At 38.0% G+C, this 21054-nt stretch overlaps 1 protein-coding gene across 1 annotated transcript; it reads left to right on the forward strand.

Moving 5' to 3' along the window:
* Nucleotides 1-2734: 2734 nt before the first annotated feature.
* On the forward strand, nucleotides 2735-20592 carry LOC131856477 (disease resistance protein RPV1-like). Its single transcript, XM_059208263.1, has 3 exons — nucleotides 2735-3291; nucleotides 3413-4499; nucleotides 20368-20592. Exons 1-3 carry the CDS (start codon nucleotides 2735-2737, stop codon nucleotides 20590-20592), a joined length of 1869 nt encoding a protein of 622 aa, XP_059064246.1.
* Nucleotides 20593-21054: the final 462 nt, after the last annotated feature.

The following is a 21054-nucleotide window of genomic DNA, read 5'->3' on the forward strand; positions in this document are numbered from 1 at the left end:
AGTTACTCCTATACAAACACTTTCAAAACATATAACAAGACATAGGCCTTGACGGGGAAACAATAATCACAATTTTGAATCAAATGAACGAAAATAAGTATGATGTATGGCATGTAAACTTTACCACCAAACATGAACCCAATATTGAACGAGAAGAAGATAGTGAAGATGATATAAACACAAAGAATGTAATGGAAATGCAAGAATGGGAATTACTGTCATGAATGGGAACAATAAGTCATGTCCACTTAGATGAAAATAAAATGCTCGATAAGAGTGAGTTTGATCGTAACTACAAATGGGATGAAATTACAATGTCGAATGATCTACATGATATAGCATCAGAATTCATAACCATGGCAAAAAATCGTTGCCTAGATGAACCTATACCATTCGTGCATAAAGTACTTGAATATACCTTATCATCAGAGCAAAAACTAGCATTGGCAATAATCATGAATCATAGTAACAGGCTTTCAAATGAAGTATTATAGATGATTATCCAGGGAACAACAGGGATAGGGAAATCTTACCTAATTAGCTATATAAGGAATGCACTTCAAGGAGACACTCTCCAAAGCCATCAAATCCTTATACTAGCCCCAACAGGAATTGTTGCATTTAACATAAATGCAGCAACAATATAATCAACACTCAAAATCCCTATTAAAGATATGCACCCATTACAAGGCCAATCACTGACCATGTTCCAAGAAGACACGAACTGTATACGATACATTCTCATTGATGAGATGAGCTTCATAGGACCAAAACTAGTTGTACAAATAGACATGAGGTTGCGTGAAGCTTTCCCAAATAGACAACGTTTACCATTTAGTGAGATATCCATAATTATGATTGGCGACCTTGCACAATTACCACCTGTAATGGACAAGCCTATATACACTTCACAATCAAGTTCCATAACACTATGGAACCTATTTATGACAACCGTAACCTTACAAACAGTGTTTCTCCAACAAGGTGGAGATCTAGCACAAGCACGATTTAGACAGATTCTTACCAACATACGCAATGCACAACCGAAATAGGATCATTGGCAATTGTTGATGTCACGCACAAGCAAGGAGCTTACACCCATTCAGAATGAACAATTTAACAAATCAATACACCTATTTCCTACAAATGACTTGGTAAGGAGCCATAACAAAAAGATGTTACAAAAATTGAATTGTCCAATTGCTATTAGCGCTTCGACAAACGTTCAAAGTCAACCAAATGCTGAATCTAAGGATGAACAACTCAAAAAACAAGTTCTATTATGTAAAGGCCAACGAATAATGCTAATTGCAAACATATGGATCAAAGAAGGCCTCGTAAATGGAGCTCTAGGTGAAGTATTCAACATTGTGTATAAATATGGGTCCAAGCCACCAGATATTCCAGCATATGTTATAACAAGAATTGATAACTACACTGGGCCACCATGGAATCCGACAGATCCAAAAGTTGTACCAATAACTCCAATATCACTAGGAAACATAAGACAAGTCCTGCTTAGGATGGCATGGGCTATAACAATCCACAAATCACAGGGCTTAATACTCCAGAAGGCAACAATTGATATAGGAGCAATTGGAAGGCAAGGTTTGACATTTATAGCCATATCTAGAGTCAAATCATTAGACAGTCTTTGTATAGAACCTAGATTCTCCTTCGAGAGATACTCTAAAATGCAAAACAATCCATATACAATCACCAAGAACCAAGAAGAAGCAAGACTACAACAATGATCTCTCTAAGGAAAAAAGCTACATGTCAGAACTATTGGATATTGGTTATATTTTACGTCTTTCAATAATGATCAATATTTGTTCAAAATTTGCAACGTTTAAATCTTTACAAATTTATTTAGTACTAAAAAAGGTTTTTTGAATGCTAGCATTTGATTTCACAAAAAAATCACATAATTACTAGAAATGTTAAATAATTTGGTTAAATAAAAATTATTTCACTAAGATTATGATTAACATCAATAATACATGATGAATATTACTTCATGTCAATTGAATCTAAAATTTACTTTCTAAAATTCACTTTCAACTTGTGAATAGGTACTGATAATTATCACTAATAAATGCAGTTTTCACACTCTAATTTTATACCCTCCAACACAATGATTAAAGTATATTTTACTATTTGCACCTTTGTTTTGATCCAAGACCTAGTAATAATATTAAAGAAGGGGGCCAAACCAAACATAGACCATTTACACTCACTCACAATTTATATTCCTACGCTAAGCATGTAAAACCAAAAACAAATAAAATATAAAAACAAGATCTTAGTAGTCAAAAGGCAAAATCCGAGAATCGTTACTTTTGATTTTTTATTTGTAAAGAATGCTATTTTATAGTTTTCTCAAGCGAGAATCTTATCGATTGCATGTTTTACACGTCTGTTCTGTCTTCCATATGCTTTCTTGCATGGAGCGGCTCTACCTCACATGTTTCCACGTTTCTTCCAAGCGCTTTCCTAGACAAATAGCAGATACTCAATTTACGCCTCTAATGATTTCTTCCACAAATCTGTCATTTCTTATCTCCATCATCGATTCCTTCTTTTCTTACCAAGACCAAGCGCCTCGCCTGCCACAACACCAACCCTGCCTTAATCCTGGCTTTATCATTTCTTACAATCAACCTGCCCATTCACCTGCCATTTGTATTGCTTTAGTTTCTTCTTCCATCCCCTTCCACTGCAGCGCAATTCCATGGCGTCTACTTCGACCAGCGCGAGGAAAAGAAAGCATGAGATTATGGGTGCTTTTGATGACATCGCACCATGTCCGTCTACTTCTGCCTCTATGCTCATTCAAAAACCGTGCTACGATGTGTTTATCAATCATTATGGATTAGATGTCAAACACACGTTAGCTAAAAGTATCTATAATCTCCTCAACGAAATGAAGGTGAAAGCCTTTTTAGATTCAGAGGAGTTGGAATGTGGTGATTTCTTCCCCAGAACACTAGAAGCATTAATGCGCAGTGCCTCGCTTCATATAGCAATTTTTTCTGAGAATTATGCAAAATCACCTTGGTGTTTGCAAGAGCTTTCGTTTATACTTCAAACTGGCGCCAAGGTATTTCCTGTTTTCTACCATGTAGAGCCATCTGATCTCAGACATGTAGATCGACAGAATGGAATGTATGCTGAGATCTTTAAAGAGCATGAAAAGAAAGGTAGATATACCTCAGGAAAAATTCAGGAGTGGAAAAAGGCACTACACGAAGCCTCATTTTACACTGGTGAAATCGTTAAAACTAATGAGTAAGTATGACACATTTTGCCTCCATATCTTAAAAATATCCATTCTTTTTAATATGTATACATAAAACTTTAGCATAACCAGTTGTTAGTATTTTGATTTTTCATCTTTTTACTTGTTCAGTGGAGAGATGAGTTTGCTCAAAAAAATTGAGAGAATTGTTTTGAAAGTAATAAATGATGTGCCGCTAGTAGTTGCTAAGCATCCAGTCGGTCTGAGAGAAATGGTGCAAGACTTCGAGATGAAAGCACTCCAACCTGCCCAGGATGATCAGGTTGTGTCAATTGTGGGAATTTGTGGCATGGGTGGTTCTGGGAAGACCACCCTTGCAAAAGAATTATATAATAAAATATCCTCTTCGATGGAGAGATCGAGTTTTCTGTTTGAAGTTCGAGATGCAGCATCCAAAGGCGCATTGCATAACAAGCAGACAAAACTACTCAATGATCTTGGCATCACAGGTGTTACATTTGATAATATTGAGGAAGGAATAAACGTTCTTTCAAGTCGTTTGAAATCTGTTAAGGTATTGATTGTTCTTGATGATGTAGATAATGTGGAGCAACTGGATGCTTTGTTGCCCACAAAGCACAAACTTCAAAATGGTAGTCTCATCATTGTCACTACACGGGCATATGATGTCCTGAATTCTTGGGGTATCTCTTTCATATATAAAATGAGACCATTAGATTCATTGCAGGCAGGGAACCTTTTTTGTTGGCATGCTTTCTTAAGGTGTTGTCCACCGAATGGGTTCAAGGAGCTTGTTGAAAAGTATTTAGAACAATGCAATGGAATACCTTTGTCTTTGAAGGTATTAGGAGCACAGCTTTACGGTGAGTCCCGTATAGAATATTGGGAGTCACAGTTGCATAAGATCTCAAGAATATTGCCTGCTGATATCAAGAAGAGACTCAAAATAAGTTATGACACCCTTGATGATGAAGAAAAAGAGATATTCCTTGACGCTGCATATTTCTTCATCGGAGAACAGAGTAGCTTGGCAATTGAAGTATGGAATGGATTGGGGTTGAGTGGTCTACAAAGGTGGGAAAGTCTCCTGCATAAGTGTTTGGTTGAGCATGATGATAACAATTTCATATGGATGCATGACCATATAAGGGATATGGGAAGGGATATTGCAAATAAGCAATCACCTTATCGGCTTTGGTTTCCCCAACAAAATATTAATGTTCAAAACCAAGACCAGGTAACGTTACCATATTTTTGATTGCCTCACTTAACATCATTGGCTTTAATTTTTTTAATTGTATCATTCATCAATGCAAAGAAAACCTTTTTAATACACAAATATTTGTTTCCGTGGATTTTTGTTAATTTTATAGTTCAATTGAACTATTTTGCAATCAAATAGATGAAACAACTTACCAATAAACATAAATATTTGATAAGTAGGAGGTATTTTCCACAACAAGTCAAACTATTATAGTGCTATCAGGGTTCAACTATGTAGTTTTTGAGTCGAACTCCTTGGCCCATGTTTCATGAGTAGTGGTTCACAAGAAGCCATCTCTCATGAGAATGAATGGTCCACTTAGCACTGATTGCATCTAGGTGATGCTCATAGGGGTGAAGCACTGGGACTTCTCGGGAGGTCACCCATCCTAGTACTACTCCAGCTCAAGCGCGCTTAACCACGAAGTTCCCTCCAAGGTTAAACATACTTAGCTTGCAGCCCCATTTGCAAAACCTTCAGCAAGTGTTATGCCTTATGAACCATTCATTATAGAGCCCCTTTAGCTCATCAATTGATAAGTAGGAGGTATTTTCCATGGCAAGTCAAACTATGATATTGCTATCAGGGTTCAACTATGTAGTTTTTGAGTCAAACTCATTGAGCCATGTTTCATGAGTAGTGGTTCACATGACAGATGGGTTCTTGTGAACCACTACTCGTGAAAGATGGGTCAATGAGTTTGACTCAAAAACTACACAAGTGAACCTTGATAGCAATATCATAATCATACAAATATTTGAGTCTGAAGTCTTATTAATTTTATAGTTAAATGGTTGTCCATGATGATGGTCTAACTAGCTATAACTTTTTTGCAATCAAATAGCCTAGACAACTTAACAATATACACAAATATTTGTGTTCATGAAGTTTTATTCATTTTAGAGTTCAATAGTTGTAGAAAAAGATAGTTTGATAAGTTAGAGCTAATTTACAATCAAATAATCAAAACAATTATTAACACACATAAATATTTATATTTATGAAATTTTATTAATTTTACAATTAAATATTTATTGACAAAGATAATTTGACTAGTTAGAATTATTTTGTAATCAAATAGTCAAAACAACTTGCCAATATCCATGAGTCTTTATATATAAATTATTGTATTTTATAATTAAATAATTGTAAACAACATCTAATTATCATTTTACAATCAAAAAACTGAAATAACTTATTAATCTACTCAAGTTAGGGAGTATGCTAGAAAAAAGTGGGTTCTTAAGGGATAGGTTCAAATAACTGCTATGCCGAAAGGGGCTCTTTCCCTCAGCTTTTCTTGTCAAGAAGATATGACTAAGATTCTTTGTGGTGGTCCTTAGATGATTGGGAAGACCGCTTTAGGGCTTCAAAAGTGGTCGCCATTGTTGGATTTTAATGCTCCCTTCTTTGCTCAGGGCCCCATTTGGGTAAGATTCCTGGGTCTGCCCCTAGAATTTTGGGTTGAATATGTCCTTAATGGTTCCTTATGAGAGTGTTCCTTTTGCATGTTTCCATTGAAAAAAAGTTGGACATATTGCCAAGAGATGCCCTCTGCAAGATGAAAAGGATAAAGCTAGGAAAGATAAGAGCATTCAGTGGAAAGCTAAAAACATGAACAAGAAGGAAGCAGAGATCCTAAATTCAATCATTCCTGATACCTTTGATCAAAAGGAAAATGATAATATGGTTTGTACTAAGGAATCAAAGAAAGAAGATATAGAAGGCGACCAAGCTAGATCTGACGAAGGATAAAATCCTAGCCCCAACAGTGATGAGCAGAAAAAAGATGACCTAGAGGAAGGTGAAATCCATGTTGTTCTGCAAGCTAACAATGTTGAGGACAACTCGAACTCTATTACTAAGGACTCAAATAATGAGGAGCCTTATCCCATCTTTTAATATGCCCAACAATGCAATATTCTTGGTGGAAACTCCTCTTCTAAGTTCCAGAAGTCTATCAAGTACGTAAAATACACTTTTCCATTGTCACTGACAACTTCTCTTCTCAATATAAGCTCTAATTGGGCAGATAAAGAAGGAAAATTTGATGCTTTCCAAAAAGAACCTACTCAAAACCTTGTGGATGATAAAATCTAGATCAATGATGTCACAGAGAAAAAGCAGGCAGGAAAAAAGGGTCCTAAATCTACACCCCAAAAACTACTCCTGTGAAAACCAAGGGGAAGGCCAAAGCTGATGTGGGTTCAAAGCCAACAATGCCAGGAAGGATATCAGCTACTCAAATGAGTGAGCTGGAAGCCAACAAGAATATAGCAGATGGTACCCAATTGACTATCCATGAGGTATTCGGTTTTAAAAGAATGTGAAAATAATTTCATGGAACATTCACGGACTTAATGGTCTGCATAAACAGAAGATTCTGAGGAACTTAGTTAGGGATCACAAACCTGATATTGTTATGATTCAAGAAACTAAAATTCCTAAGGATAAAGTGGAAAAAATCAAAGTGTTTAAGAACTATGTGGCTTTTGGGGGTAACGCAGATGGTGCCTTTGGAGGTATAGCTCTTTTTTAGAACCTTCAACATGTCTAGGGGAATATTGTTTGGCTTGACAATAATATGATGTTTGTTAGATTTCATCACATAAAAGATGGGACTACTTGGCTTTTATCTAATATCTATGTCGCGAATTTTAAAATTGGAAGAAGTAGCTTCTGGAATAAGCTAGATGCTATCAGAGCCCAATTAAATTATGAAGGTTGGTTGGTGAAGGGAGACTTTAACACACCCCGCAAGGAGAATGAGAAATTTGGGGGGATTCCTTCTCATCTTGATAGTAGAATGGATTTGATGAACTTCATTGATAATCAAGTGCTCCATGATATGGATCTCCAGGGTGGTAATTATACTTAGACTAATAGAATAACTGTCTTCGATCTTATCCAAGTGAGACTTAATAGGACTCTCATCTCTAATGGTTGTTTCAATCATTACATCTATTCCTTGAATGCTCTTCCTTGTATTGGTTTGGATCACTATCAGTTTTATTTTGTGGCGGACCCCATCTCTGGGAAGAGTAATTACCCCTTCATATTTGAGAAGATGTGGATGAGCCACCCCAAGCTTGAGGAAGTTCTTAAAGATTGGTGGAACATTTTGGTGAAGGGATCCGCCATGTTTCGAGTGGCCAAAAAGTTAAGGCATGTGAAGGACAAGGTTAAGAGATGGAATAAGGAATTTTTTGGTGATATTTTTGCCTCTAAATCTACGATCTAGCTCGATCTAAAGGATATTCGGGCCAAATCCAAGCCAATGAGTATAGTGAGGTTTCTATCACTTCTGAGAATGAGATATTATCTAAGTATCATGATATCATTAGAAAAGAAGAGATATTCTGGGAGCAAATCTCTTGTTCTCTATGGCTTAAGGAAGGTGATAAGAATACAAGATTCTTTCATATGACTAACATGAAACACAAGGTGGTCATTAGAATATCAAAAATGTCCATAGGGGGACTCTATCCTTTGAGGAAAATGAAATAAAAAAGGAAGCTAGATCCTACTTCTCATCTCTGTTGTCAGTTGATTGCAATCTGGATAAAAGTGTAAAAGATTTATTCCTTGCTACTATCCCAAAGATGATTGGGAGAGACCAGAATAAATTTCTCTTTGTTATCCCATCTGATGGTGAGATCAAGCTAGAGGTCTTTTCCTTTGAAGGTAATAAAGCCCTTGGTCCGGATGACTTCTCGATGATCTTCTTTCAGTTTTTTTGGCACATTATTAGCCAGGACATTGTTAAGGGTGTTATAGAATTTTTTGGATCTACGCTGATTTTGAAAGAAATCAATGCCACATTTTTGGTCCTTATCCCTAAGACCCTGGGTGCTAACTCTATGAAGCTTTTCAGACTGATTATTCTGTGTAATTCCTTTTACAAGATTATATCTAAGGTTCTCACCCTTAGATTTCTTTCTTTTCTTCTAGACATCATTTCTCCTCAACAGACCACATTCATTCCTGCAAGGCAGATTCTGGATTCCATCATCTCGGTCCATGAAGTTATTCACTCCTTGGAAGTCTCCAAAAACCAAGTTTTCCTAATGAAACGATTTGTCAAAGGCTTATGATCGGATGGATTGGTGCTTTTCTTCTTAGAATCCTTAAAGCTTTTGGATTTGGTGAAAGAGTGAATCAACTGATCTCCCAACTGATCTCTACTCCCTCACTTTCAGTTATTGTCAATAGTTCTCCTACCCCCTTCTCCAGGTCTTCAAGGGGTCTCAGACAAGGGGACCCTATATCTCCTATATTGTTTGTTATCTTGGATGAAGGTCTGGGCAGATATATTAGCAAACATGTTTCTAAAAGTCAACTGAAAGGTGTTAGACCATTGTCGGCTGACAAGATCCACTCCCATCAACAATTTGTTGATGATATGGTGTTGATGGGTGCATCTACTATAAAGGAATCCAGAACCCTAACATTGGCTCTGGTCAACTATTGCTAGGCCACGAGTCAACTAATTAACTAGTTGAAAAGCTCCCTCTTCTTCCTCAATGCTCCTGAAGACATGCAAGGAATAATTGCTAGAATTTTGTAATGTTAGATCAGCTTGCTCCCCTCTATCTACTTGGGTCTCCTTTTGTGCAGAAAGCCTCCTGAGATGTTTTGGAGTAGCTTGGTGGATAGATTCCACAAAAAAATAGGTGGCTGGAAAGGTGCCCTTCTGAGCCAAGTAGGGAAAATCCAATTATTAAAATGCTCCCTCCAGAGTCTTCATGTATATGCTTTAAGTCTGTTTAGAATTATGACCAAGTTTGTTGAAGCTATTGAAAACATTCAAAAGTCCTTCCTTTGGTCAAGGGTTGAGGAGAGGAAAAGGATTTCTCTGATAGCTTGGGAGAAAGTGTGTAGACCTAAAAAATTGGGTGGCGTTGGTTTGAGAAACATTAAAACCATTAATAAAGTCCTTCTCGCCAAACAAATCTGGAGATTGTTTGGACAAACTAGTGAATGGAATTCAATCTGGAAAGCCAAATAAATGCTCCCTCAATCATCTCTTCCAAAATAAATTAATTCCTATGAAGCCCCTTTTGGTTCTGTAATTTGGAATAATGTTGTTCAAACTAAAATGGTCATTGGATTAGGTAAAAGATGGACTATCGATAATGGTAGAAAAGTCAATTTTTGGTAGGATTCTTAGTTGTTGGAGACCCCCCTCTCCAACAAGGTTTGTTTTTCTCCCTTCATCTCTGAGTGCAAGGCCAGATTTAGCACTAAGGTGGCTGATTACAAGAGGGATAACCACTGGGTGAATTTGAGTTCCATATACCTAGCCCTCAACTCGGTTATGATTCTGCTTAATTTTGTTTTGATGGACCCTTTGCTTGAAGATAAAATCATTTGGGTGGGAACTTCCTCTGGTAGTTATTCGGTGGCTTTTGTTGTTCTTTTGTTGTCCCACTCTCTTGAACCTCCCCCTTGCTAGTATAAATCTTGGATTAGTGGTCTTTTTCCCAAGATCAATATATTTTTTTGGATCCTTCTACAGAATAAAATCCTCACAACTGATAATCTATGCAAAGGAGGCTTCCATCTGCCCAATAGGTGCTACCTTTGCCATATTGAGGAAGAGAATGTTAACCATATAGCTATCCACTGTCCCTTCTCTCATGCTATTCGGTCATAGATTTTGCACCTTTGGAACTTGAATTGGGTGTTTCCTACTTCTATTAGAGAGTGCTTCACTAGTTGGAGATGTCTTTCTGGTGCATGAGCACCTTGATTTCTTGCTAAATTCTCAAAAGTTTGGAATGGATGATCCTCAATAGGATCAATGAATGAATAATGGACTGTTGGTAGGTCCATAAGAGTGTTTTAGGGTTATTTAAAGTGTGTTTGTCTCTAGTGTTAGTTTACTTTCTTAGTTTTAGCCAATGTGCCCTTGTAAGCTAGAAATGGCATCATTTTACAAAATAGTGTAAAAATATTTGTAAGGTCTCATAAGGATTTTGGACATGTTAGTTTGATGTTAGGAAACCATCCTAGGGGGTTTACAGTGAGTAAAGATGCATAAGTTTCAAAAATGCAAAGTGGATCAAAAGTTATCATTGTTGCTTGACAACTTTTTGCAACTTTTGGAGCAAAAATTGTCATTGTTGCTTGACAACATTTTGCAACTTTTGGAGCAACTTTTCAAAAATTAATCAAATTGGTGGTTAAGAAACCGATGGGGGATTGGTTATGAGAAAGGAGGCATATAAAATTATTTTGAAATCATTGTAAACGGGTTGGAAGATCCAAGAGAAAATTTTGAATAACACTTGAAGGCAATTTTCAGATTTTTGCATAAAACTTGTAATTTTGGTTATAGCAGTCTATACTAGATGGATTAATATTAGTACTATTCTTTCATGGTAGTCTAGCATTCTTTGTTGTGGTGCTTTGGAAATGATCATACTCCTTCATAGTGTAGGTTTAGTGCTTTGTTTGTGTGTAGGGGAAAAAGCGAGACTAGGTTAACATGCCCTAATCCTACCTTTTGACACACATTACGGAATACGAAAGAGCCTAGAGATATCGCACAATTGGCTACTTCTTTTTGTGAAAGGGAGAGCCACGGGATATCTATTAGGATTTCTATTCCCTTGTTGAAATTGTAAGATCAAGTAATGCAAGTTCAAACCCTAATCCCAAAATGCAAGTATGAACTAATAACAAGATTGCAGAATTGAGATTAAACAATGAACAGCTGTAAATACAAGGATGAAATAAGAATGCAGATGTGTACCCGGAGTCAAAATCGGACTGAAAATGTTTGGGACGGGAGCGCGGGTGCCACTGTCCTGAAAACTGCACCGGAAACTGTCGTTCTACCCTCTGAAACACTGTCGGAAAGCTGTCTGAAAGTTGTCTGTCCGGAGGACCAGGGCGCCCAGCGCCTCTGTCCCAGGGACCAAGGCGCCCAGCGCCCCTGTCCTGGCAGGAACAGGGCACCCAGTGCCCCTGTCCCAATCTTCTACTCTGCAATTTGATGCAGAGTGTTATCCCGACCTGTTCTCTCCGGATTTGTATCCTACAGCGTTGTCCGATTCCTGAAACCTGCAATGATATCTAAAAAAGGGTGTATGGGTGGCTATATAGGGTTTTGCCTTAGTCAAACCCCCGCTTCGGTGATTTCCACCTCCACGAATAGCCAAGTTGTTTTGTAAAATGTATTGTGTGTGCAGACCTAGTGTGTGTGCAAGGTCCTAAAATGCAAGAAAGCAAACTAGAGCAACCTAGAAAGTAAACCCTAATTTCTTGTAAATGACAATGTGATCTAAAGCATGAATAAATGATGTATTGAAGCTTATGTAAAGACATGAAAACAAAGCATGTTACAAAGCTAGAATCGTCTACAATAGCTAGAGAAGCCACACATGCCATTGCATCCGCATGTCGATTATCTTTTCGAGGAACGGGTTCCATGGTATAAGAATTGAATTTTTGTAATAAAGAGATAGCAAGGTCTTTATATTGTGATAATTTGTCTTGTTTTGCTTGATACCTTCCTGTTACTTGTCTTATAATCAATTGCAAATCTCCATAGATATGTATATGTTTTATATTCAGAGCCAAGGCTGCTTTTATTCCCGCTATAAGAGCCTCATACTCAGCAATGTTATTGGTACATAGGAAATTTAGATGATAGGATAAGGGAATGGATTTCTTTGTAGGAGAAACTAGAACAACACCTGCCCCTGATCCCATACGACACTTAGAGCCATCAAAGTATAACTCCCAAGTTTCATCTTTCTCTATAGAAAGAATAAAGTCATCGGGAAAAGACTCAGGGTTAGGGAAGGAGAAAGGTGAAGGGGCCTCAACTAAGTGATCGGTCAATGCTTGTCCTTTAATTGCTCTTTGTGAAACAAATTTAAGGTCAAATTCGGTTAACATCATAACCCACTTAGCTAGGCATCCTGATAAATCAGTCTTAGAGAAAAGATGCTTCAAAGGATCAAACTTTACCATGACGTGGACTTCTGAATTTAAAAGATAATGTCTCAATTTCTGAGTCGCAAACACCAAGGCCAAGCATTGTCTTTCTATCGTAGAATATCGAGTCTCATAATCGAGTAAGGTACGACTTATGTAATAAAACAGACATTCCTTACCATCTTTATCATGTTGGGCCAACAATGCCGCGAGAGCATGAGAGGAAGCAGCTGTATATAGAAGGAAAGGTTTAGAAGGTTCGGCAGGTTGAAGAATAGGAGGACTAGCCAAATACACTTTTAAATCTTCAAATGCTTGCTGACAATCCTCATTCCATTGAAAAGTGATATCCTTTTTAAGAAGTTGAGTAAAAGGAAAGGTACGATCTGCAAGTTGAGACACAAACCTACGAATGGCTTGAATCTTTCCTTGTAAACTTTTAAGTTGAGAGACATTTCTAGGAGGTGGCATGTTAACAATAGCATCTATTTTCTTAGTGTCCACCTCAATCCCACGATGCGAAACTATGAACCCTAATAGTTTTCCACTATCCACACCAAAAACACATTTTCGGGGATTCAAGCGCATGTGATACTTATGAATTCTTTCAAAGATTTGACGAAGGATTTTAACATGATCCATGCGAAGAAAGGATTTGGCCAAAATATCATCAACATAATCCTCTAAAATCTTATGCATATAATCATGAAAGATAAGGGTCATCGCTCGTTGATAAGTTGCACCGGCATTTTTAAGTCCGAAAGGCATCATTATCCAACAAAACGTACCCCAAGGAGTGGTGAAAGCGGTTTTGAATTGATCTTGAGGGTTTATGAAAATTTGATTGTAACCTGAAAAACCATCCATGAAGGATAACAAGGCATGTCCTGCCGTAGAATCAACTATCATGTCAATGTTCGGAAGAGGGAAATCATCTTTTAAAGAAGCCTTATTTAGATCCCGAAAGTCGGTACACATTCTTATTTTGTTGTCTGGTTTAGCCACAGCGACAATATTTGAAATCAATGGGGAATAGTCAATAGGGTGGATAAATCCAGCCTCCAATAATTTTTCAATCTCAGCCTTAACAAGCAGAGCCACCTTAGGATTCATTTTTTGTTTCGCGGGCTTAGCATCAGGAACTAAGACAATATTATGAGTAACGATCTTAGGATCTAGACCAGGCATGTTAGAATATGTCCAAGCAAAGATCTCAGGGAATTCATGCAATAGTTCTTCATATTGTTTTTGTGCCTCTTCATCCAAACATTTTCCAATTTTAATAATTTTCTCTTTATTGCAAGGATCCATCTTAACATCAGTGGTGTCACTTATGAGAAGATTACTTTGTTGAGGAGTATCCTTTAACTGAGGGAATTCTTTCACAATCTCATCATTATCAATCTCTTTTCCAAAATAGGCTTCAGTGTTCAAACAATAAGGGAGTCCCCTATTGTGATGATAACGAGGAAGAGTGTCATAGGCTCCCAACAACTCAGCTAAAGCATCGTCAGTAGGGAAGATATCCAAAGCACAATCACCCGAAGGATCCCCATCAATATACTCAGGATGTTGTATTGATAAAGATGTAGAGATAGCATTAACACTAATGCATGGTCTTTTAGAAGCTTTAGTACGTCTGCAGGGATTATAGCCAAGTCCAAAGGCATAATTGTGAAAATTAGTCTCTAGAGGAACTCTTATCCCTTGTTCATGAGCACCACAACCTTTTCCATGATACCCATGCTTAGCAAAAAAGCGAAAACCACGACCATAACGATTAGCCATTTCAGGAAGAGAAGGTGGTTTTTCATAAGACAAAGAATCAAACTCTTCATAATTAGAGGTGTGAGGAGAAGAAGTTTGAGAAGCGGCCACAAAATTATTACTCATAGATTCAGGTAAGGTTGATTGATTCTTAGCTTCTTCCTTCTTTTCAACTTTGTGATTTTCAGCTTCTTCCTTCTTTTCAACTTTAAGCTCTCTAGAAGGAACCTTATATTCACCTACAAAGGTAGGGTTAAAATCAAGAGATCCCCAATCATCCTCTGCGAGAACCTTCTCAGGATCAAAATCCTTTTTATGTGTAGTTTCAAGTCGAGAAGGATCTTCTTCAGGAGCTCCAAACTCATCCAAAGAATTTTGATCATCAGAGAGCGAAGACTCATCGATAGGTATCTTGTTTAAAGAGTCATCACTAGATGGCTTAGAAGAATCTCCTTTGGAATTAGATGTTTGTAGACAAGCTTGAAAATTAGTATCACCTATCAAAGTATATGTCTTATTGTTGTAGATAAATATAACTTGTCTATGCAATGTAGAGGGGACAGCTTGCATGCTGTGAATCCAAGGCCTCCCTAATAACAAGTTATATGTTAAATTTCCCGACATAACATGGATAGGAGTAGGCAAAGTAACAGGTCCCACTGTGAGAGGTAAGGTGATAATACCTAATGAAGTCTTAGCCACATTGTCAAAGCCACGAATGGGACGAGAGTCAGGCTCAATAAGAGACGTATCCACATTCATCTTATGCAATAGATTAATGCTACATACATTAAGGCCAGAGCCATTATCTACTAGTGTTCGTCTTATAGCAGTGTCTTTCATGATAACCACAATCATCAAGGGATCATATTGTTGTTGAATTTCACTAGTAGGCAACTCATCTTGGGTAAGCACAATTTGAGCTTTAGGATTCATCACAGAGTTAACCAAAGATGCTATATTACTAGATGTATTCGGTGGAGGAACATTCAAATCTTTCAAGGCATCTTGTAACATTCCATGATGAGCGGAAGAAGTTTGAATCAAATCCCACAGGGATATTTTAGCAGAGGTAGCTTTAAGTTGTTCTATGAGATCATATTCCTTACCCATAACTTGCGAAATGCGGGGAGCTTGTGGAAGGATTGGTTGAGGATTAGGAAGGGAAACTGGAATAACAGGAGGAGGATTAGGTTGCCTATTATTTCTGGTATGATAAGTATGGGCAACCGCATGATAACTCTCTCTAGTTATTTTCTTGGCATAACTATAAGGACTTATAGGTTTTCTTCCTTGCACAGTGATGATTGGTTTATTCGGAGTACAAAAGGAATCATGATCATACCTTCCTTGGACAGTAAGGAGAGGTGATTTAGGAACGTGAAAGGTGGGAGAAGGATAAGCACCTTGGACTTCAAAGAGAGGCTTATTATGTTCATTCAAGTTTATCATGTTAACCAATTTAGAAGTCTTGTTCTTGTTTAAAGATTTCGACAAAGCCACAAAGTCATCAAGAGCATCATCCAATAAAGCATGATCATATCGGTTAAAAGGTTTGTCTTTTGATTCAAAAGGAGACATCTCCTCATAGAGGGGATTATTGAAAACAACCATGTTACTAGATTCAGGGGAAGAGTTGATAGGAATGTATCCTTGAGAGGAATCATTCGACTTATCTTTCTCATCACACCTAAATGGCATAGTAACAAGGTTTATGATTTTTTGGTAAAATGAAGGTTTGGCATCTTTAGGGTTTAAAAACTCATCTAAAGCTTCATCTAATTCATCTTGGCTATACTCATAATAATCATCAAAAGCATGAACATTTTGCAAATAAAAATTTGACATTTTGAAAAGATTGCATAAAATTTAAACACACAATGCAAAGAAACACACTTTTTTTTTTTCTTTTTAATGAAAATGAAATGAAAACACACTAAATCTAGATCTAGATCTAACAAATGCAATGCAAGAGGAAGCAATGATAGATTCACGTTGGGTTCACCAAAATGTGTAGGGGAAAAAGTGAGACTAGGTTAACATGCCCTAATCCTACCTTTTGACACACATTACGGAATACGAAAGAGCCTAGAGATATCGCACAATTGGCTACTTCTTTTTGTGAAAGGGAGAGCCACGGGATATCTATTAGGATTTCTATTCCCTTGTTGAAATTGTAGAATCAAGTAATGCAAGTTCAAACCCTAATCCCAAAATGCAAGTATGAACTAATAACAAGAAAGCAGAATTGAGATTAAACAATGAACAGCTGTAAATACAAGGATGAAATAAGAATGCAGATGTGTACCCGGAGTCAAAATCGGGCTGAAAATGTTTGGGACGGGAGCGCGGGCGCCACTGTCCTAAAAACTGCACCGAAAACTGTCGTTCTACCCTCTGAAACACTGTCGGAAAGCTATCTGAAAGCTGTCTGTCCGGAGGACCAGGGCGCCCAGCGCCTCTGTCCCAGGGACCAGGGTGCCCAGCGCCCCTGTCCCAGTCTTCTGCTCTGCAATTTGATGCAGAGTGCTGTCCCGACCTGTCCTCTCCGGATCTGTATCCTGCGGCGTCGTTCGATTCTCGAAACCTGCAATGATATCTGAAAAAGGGTGTATGGGCGGCTATATAGGGTTTTGCCTTAGTCAAACCCCCGCTTCAGTGATTTCCACCTCCACGAATAGCCAAGTTGTTTTGTAAAATGTATTGTGTGTGCAAGGTCCTAAAATGCAAGAAAGCAAACTAGATCAACCTAGAAAGTAAACCCTAATTGCTTGTAAATGACAATGTAAATGCTCTAAATCAAGATGCAATGTGATCTAAAGCATGAATAAATGATGTATTGAAGCTTATGTAAAGACATGAAAACAACATGAAATCATACCCAACCCTCAAAGGAGGGGTACAAGCCAATCTTCAGTCGGTAATCTCCTATTGTTCTTCAATGCCTTCCAAGCCCTAAGTGGATGAATGAATTTGAGAAGTGCTTGATAGAGGAATGTTGAATGTTGTTGAAGTCTTCAAAGATCTGCTCTTTCGCTGCATATGAGGTTCCTGAAAAATGAAAATCGGATCCCTTCAAATGAAGAAAGAGAGCTCTTATGTAGGAAACCCTAGATCGTAATTTCATCTTTTGGCCGACCTAGAGATTGAATATCCCGCCAATTTCTTGGGGTTAAGCTTTATTTTATGATTGGATCATGCTCCTAAAATTTCGGGAAAAATGTCCGGGACCATGTGCACTCCGGGCGCCACGGTCTCGACAACTTTTCACCAAATTTTCAGGGCCGTCGGATATGATGATTTTAGAGAGAATCCTGAAGTTACAGGTGATTTCGAGATGTTTTGACCCCGAAACCAAGCCCCCAAGTTCGAAATAGGACTTAATTAGGGTTTTTGATTAAGTGATGTATTGGAGGAATAAAATGCGAAGGGCACGCTTTAGCAAAAGGGCCCAACTTTATGATGCAAAGGACGACGAAATAGGACCTTAGACCTAATTAATTTGATTAATTAAGTGCTAAAGGAGAAATGCAACGCAAAATGTAAAATGCACTAAGGTGGGTGCTAAACTAGGTGTGAAATTGTACCACCCTACCGAGTGCGTACAATTTACAACACTACAGTTTGTAAATTATTTTGAACTGCACTGCTCTCGGTCTAAGCAAGGGATTAAGACCCTAGCAATGGCTCCAACTTGAGATTCTATTGTGTTTCCTCAATGACACTTGGGATTCAAACTATCATGGATCCTATGTACAGTGTGTATAGTCATTTTGATTCCTTTTAGACTGCATTGGAGCAATCTGCTATCAAGCTCTAGGCGAGCTCTGTCATAGCCTAGCTAGGCAACTTGACTATTGTATGCGCTTTTGCTTGTAGGGATGATCAAATATGTTTGTGCCAAGTGATTGACATGGAAGAAGGAATCCTAATAGAGTCTCAGTAGAAGTATAGAGGTGTGAAAGGCTGTGGGAATCAACAAACCCAATTGGAGAAGGCTCTTAACCCCTAAACCCTCAAAAAGAGCCATTTTGGGATCTGTACCTAACCTCCTAAATCTCAAATTTTGTCCAAAAGGGTACTCTGATCACTAAAGATCGGAGAAGGTCTTTTGGAGGTTTTCTGAGCAATTGAGCAAAAACCAGGAAAGTAGGGCTAAAAGGGGCTCTTAGGGCTACTAGGCCTAGAAAATAGGAATTATGAAAGCGATGGAGAAATGGAGTGAAAGAAGTCTTAAAACCACATGATGGGAGTTGTTACACCATTTCAACATCCTCCTAGTCCCCTGCAAGTGAAGGTGAAAGGTTTTGATAACTTGATGATTCGACTTACCTTAGTGAGTACTAGCCAGGATCTTGAGTGATTTGAGGAAACTAGTTGATAGAGAGCTTTTCAAAAGAGTTTAGTTGTTGGGATTGATACAAGAGAAGAGAAGGATGTAAACAAGTATGGAAGCCCACTATAACATCTCTTTCTAACCTACAAACTATAATTACAACTCTTTTGTGGGATCCTTCCTATAACTTTCCTTGAGCAACTTCATCAAAATTTTATGGGACCTCACCCTGCCTTATGTGGTTTGGGGAATCTGGAAAGAAAGGAACAACATGATTTTCAAAGATTCCTTCTCCTCTACTGAAGTGGTGTTTACTAAAATTAAGCGGGCCATTGTGGAAATTTGAAAGCTTATGGTAAGCCTCTTCTTTTCAAGAGCAAGGATGATTTGGACCTCTTCAAAAACTAGAATTTTTATGATTCCATAGACATAGATGACAAGAAAAATAAGAGAGAAAGTAGTAAGTGGTCTTTTCCTCCGATTGGTTGGATCAAAGCTAATTTGGATGGGGCGGCCAAGGAGAACCTGAGGTCAGCTTGGTGTGGGGGAGTGATAAGAAATGAAGCATACTATTGTATTGCAGTAGTGGCACTCCCCATGGGATCATAGACTAACCACTTAGCCGAGGCCATGGCTTCTTATCAAACCCTTTCCCTTCTTAAATCATTGGGATTTAGTAAATTTTGGCTAGAGGGAGATTCTAATAACATTATTAAATGTCTAAAGGGTCTATCGTCCCCATCATGGACCATTAAAAATATAATATCTCAAGCCAAGGAGATAATTAAGTCTTTCGAGCAATGTGTTATATCTCATAATTATAGAGAAACCAACACTATGGCTGACTGGGCTGCCAACATGGTTGTTTGTGCTGATCATATGATGAGCTGGAGAGGTGAGTTGGATCTTCCTCATGAGGCTCGTGCCATCCTCATTTATGATAGAGTACATCAAAATGAAGGAGTGATAAGGTATAATGACAACACACTTATCAATGAAAATGACCATAATGAATCGGAAAGAGTGGCGTTCAACGATTGAGTTGGTGTTTAATGTGGACAAGACTCGAGACACTTTCTAGGTGCCCATTTCTATTATGAAGACTTTCCTGCTTTGCACTTTGATCTTTGTTTTTCCCTGTTATACATTATGAAGGAAAGGAAAAATCCGACAGCTGACGCCATGGGAGGTAATAGGAAAAGAATTGAGCCACTCTCCTATGATGAATGGAAAGATAAGATGAAAGCATGGACTATTCTGGAAATGGCTAAGATGATAAGGTATATGGAGAGAATTGCTAGGAAAAATCCTACCGTTACCAAAATTTTCAAGAAGAAATGAAACGAAGGAAAAATTACCATAGGAGGAAGAAAGGTTGAAATTGACGAAGAGATGATCACAGAAGTCACTAGCATGTCGACGAAAGGAAAAATGTTTGACAAAGATAGAAATCTCATAGAGGCTGCTATCAAGTGATTCTTGAAGGAAGAGTCTGAGAAAACCAAGTTGGTGAAATCCAGCAAGACCTACTACTCATCGAAGGTGATTAAGAAGGCATGGAGATGGGTTTTGTTTGTTGTCATGCAATATGTTTCTCTTGATGGTAGATACTCTCGTGTCTATGGTTATCACTTTGTGCTTTTGAATCATTTTCACCATAAAGATCTGGTGTCTATTCCCTTCTATCTGTTTAGTTCCCTCCCCACTAGCATTAAGGATTTTAGGGAAAATCCAGATAGTAACCCTCCCATGCATGAAGGGTTAATGTTGCTTTTATACAACCATGTCAAGGCCTCCTCTGTCCAGCATTCTATCACTAAGCTTTCAGATTTGGATGATGATTCTGAGAACTTAGAAGACAGTGAAGATCAAGGTTTTGATATTGAGTGGGAAGATGACGGTGATAGGGTTACCCCTGATAAAGGTTCTAGCAAGGGGAAGGACAAAGATATGGCTTCTAGGTCCGGAAAAAAGAAATCTGGAAAATGGGTTAAAGGAAAAAGGAGCAAGGTTTAGGAGTAGGATAGTTGGTTTGAAGAAGATGAAGAGGATGATGAGGGGATGGAGACTGATAGTGATTATGTTACCCCACTGCCTAAGTTGAAAAAGAAATGGAGCCTTGTCATAATTGATATCAGCCTAGAGAAAGGGAATGATTCACTAAATGTTCAATCCAACTCCTCTGGACCCCAATAAAAGGATAGGTGATATTTAAGATGAAGGAAAGATGGTGAGGGAAGGTGATACTCTGCCTCCCAAAGATAAAACTACTAGTGCTAATGTGGAGACCCTGGATAATAATGCTCCTGAGTTCAACATAGATAGGAGAAACACTCCTATCACCATGCTGAATACTGCAAAGAGTGGGATGATAATGTTTTGCAAGGTTATTGATTGGTTCTATTCGGAGATGGATAGTTTGAAGAACAAACAGGAGGAATCATCCAGGAAAGTGGATATCTTAGAAGCTATTGGAAT

This window comes from Cryptomeria japonica, chromosome 7 (genome assembly GCF_030272615.1).
Source record: "Cryptomeria japonica chromosome 7, Sugi_1.0, whole genome shotgun sequence".
Classification (NCBI taxonomy): Eukaryota; Viridiplantae; Streptophyta; class Pinopsida; order Cupressales; family Cupressaceae; genus Cryptomeria; species Cryptomeria japonica.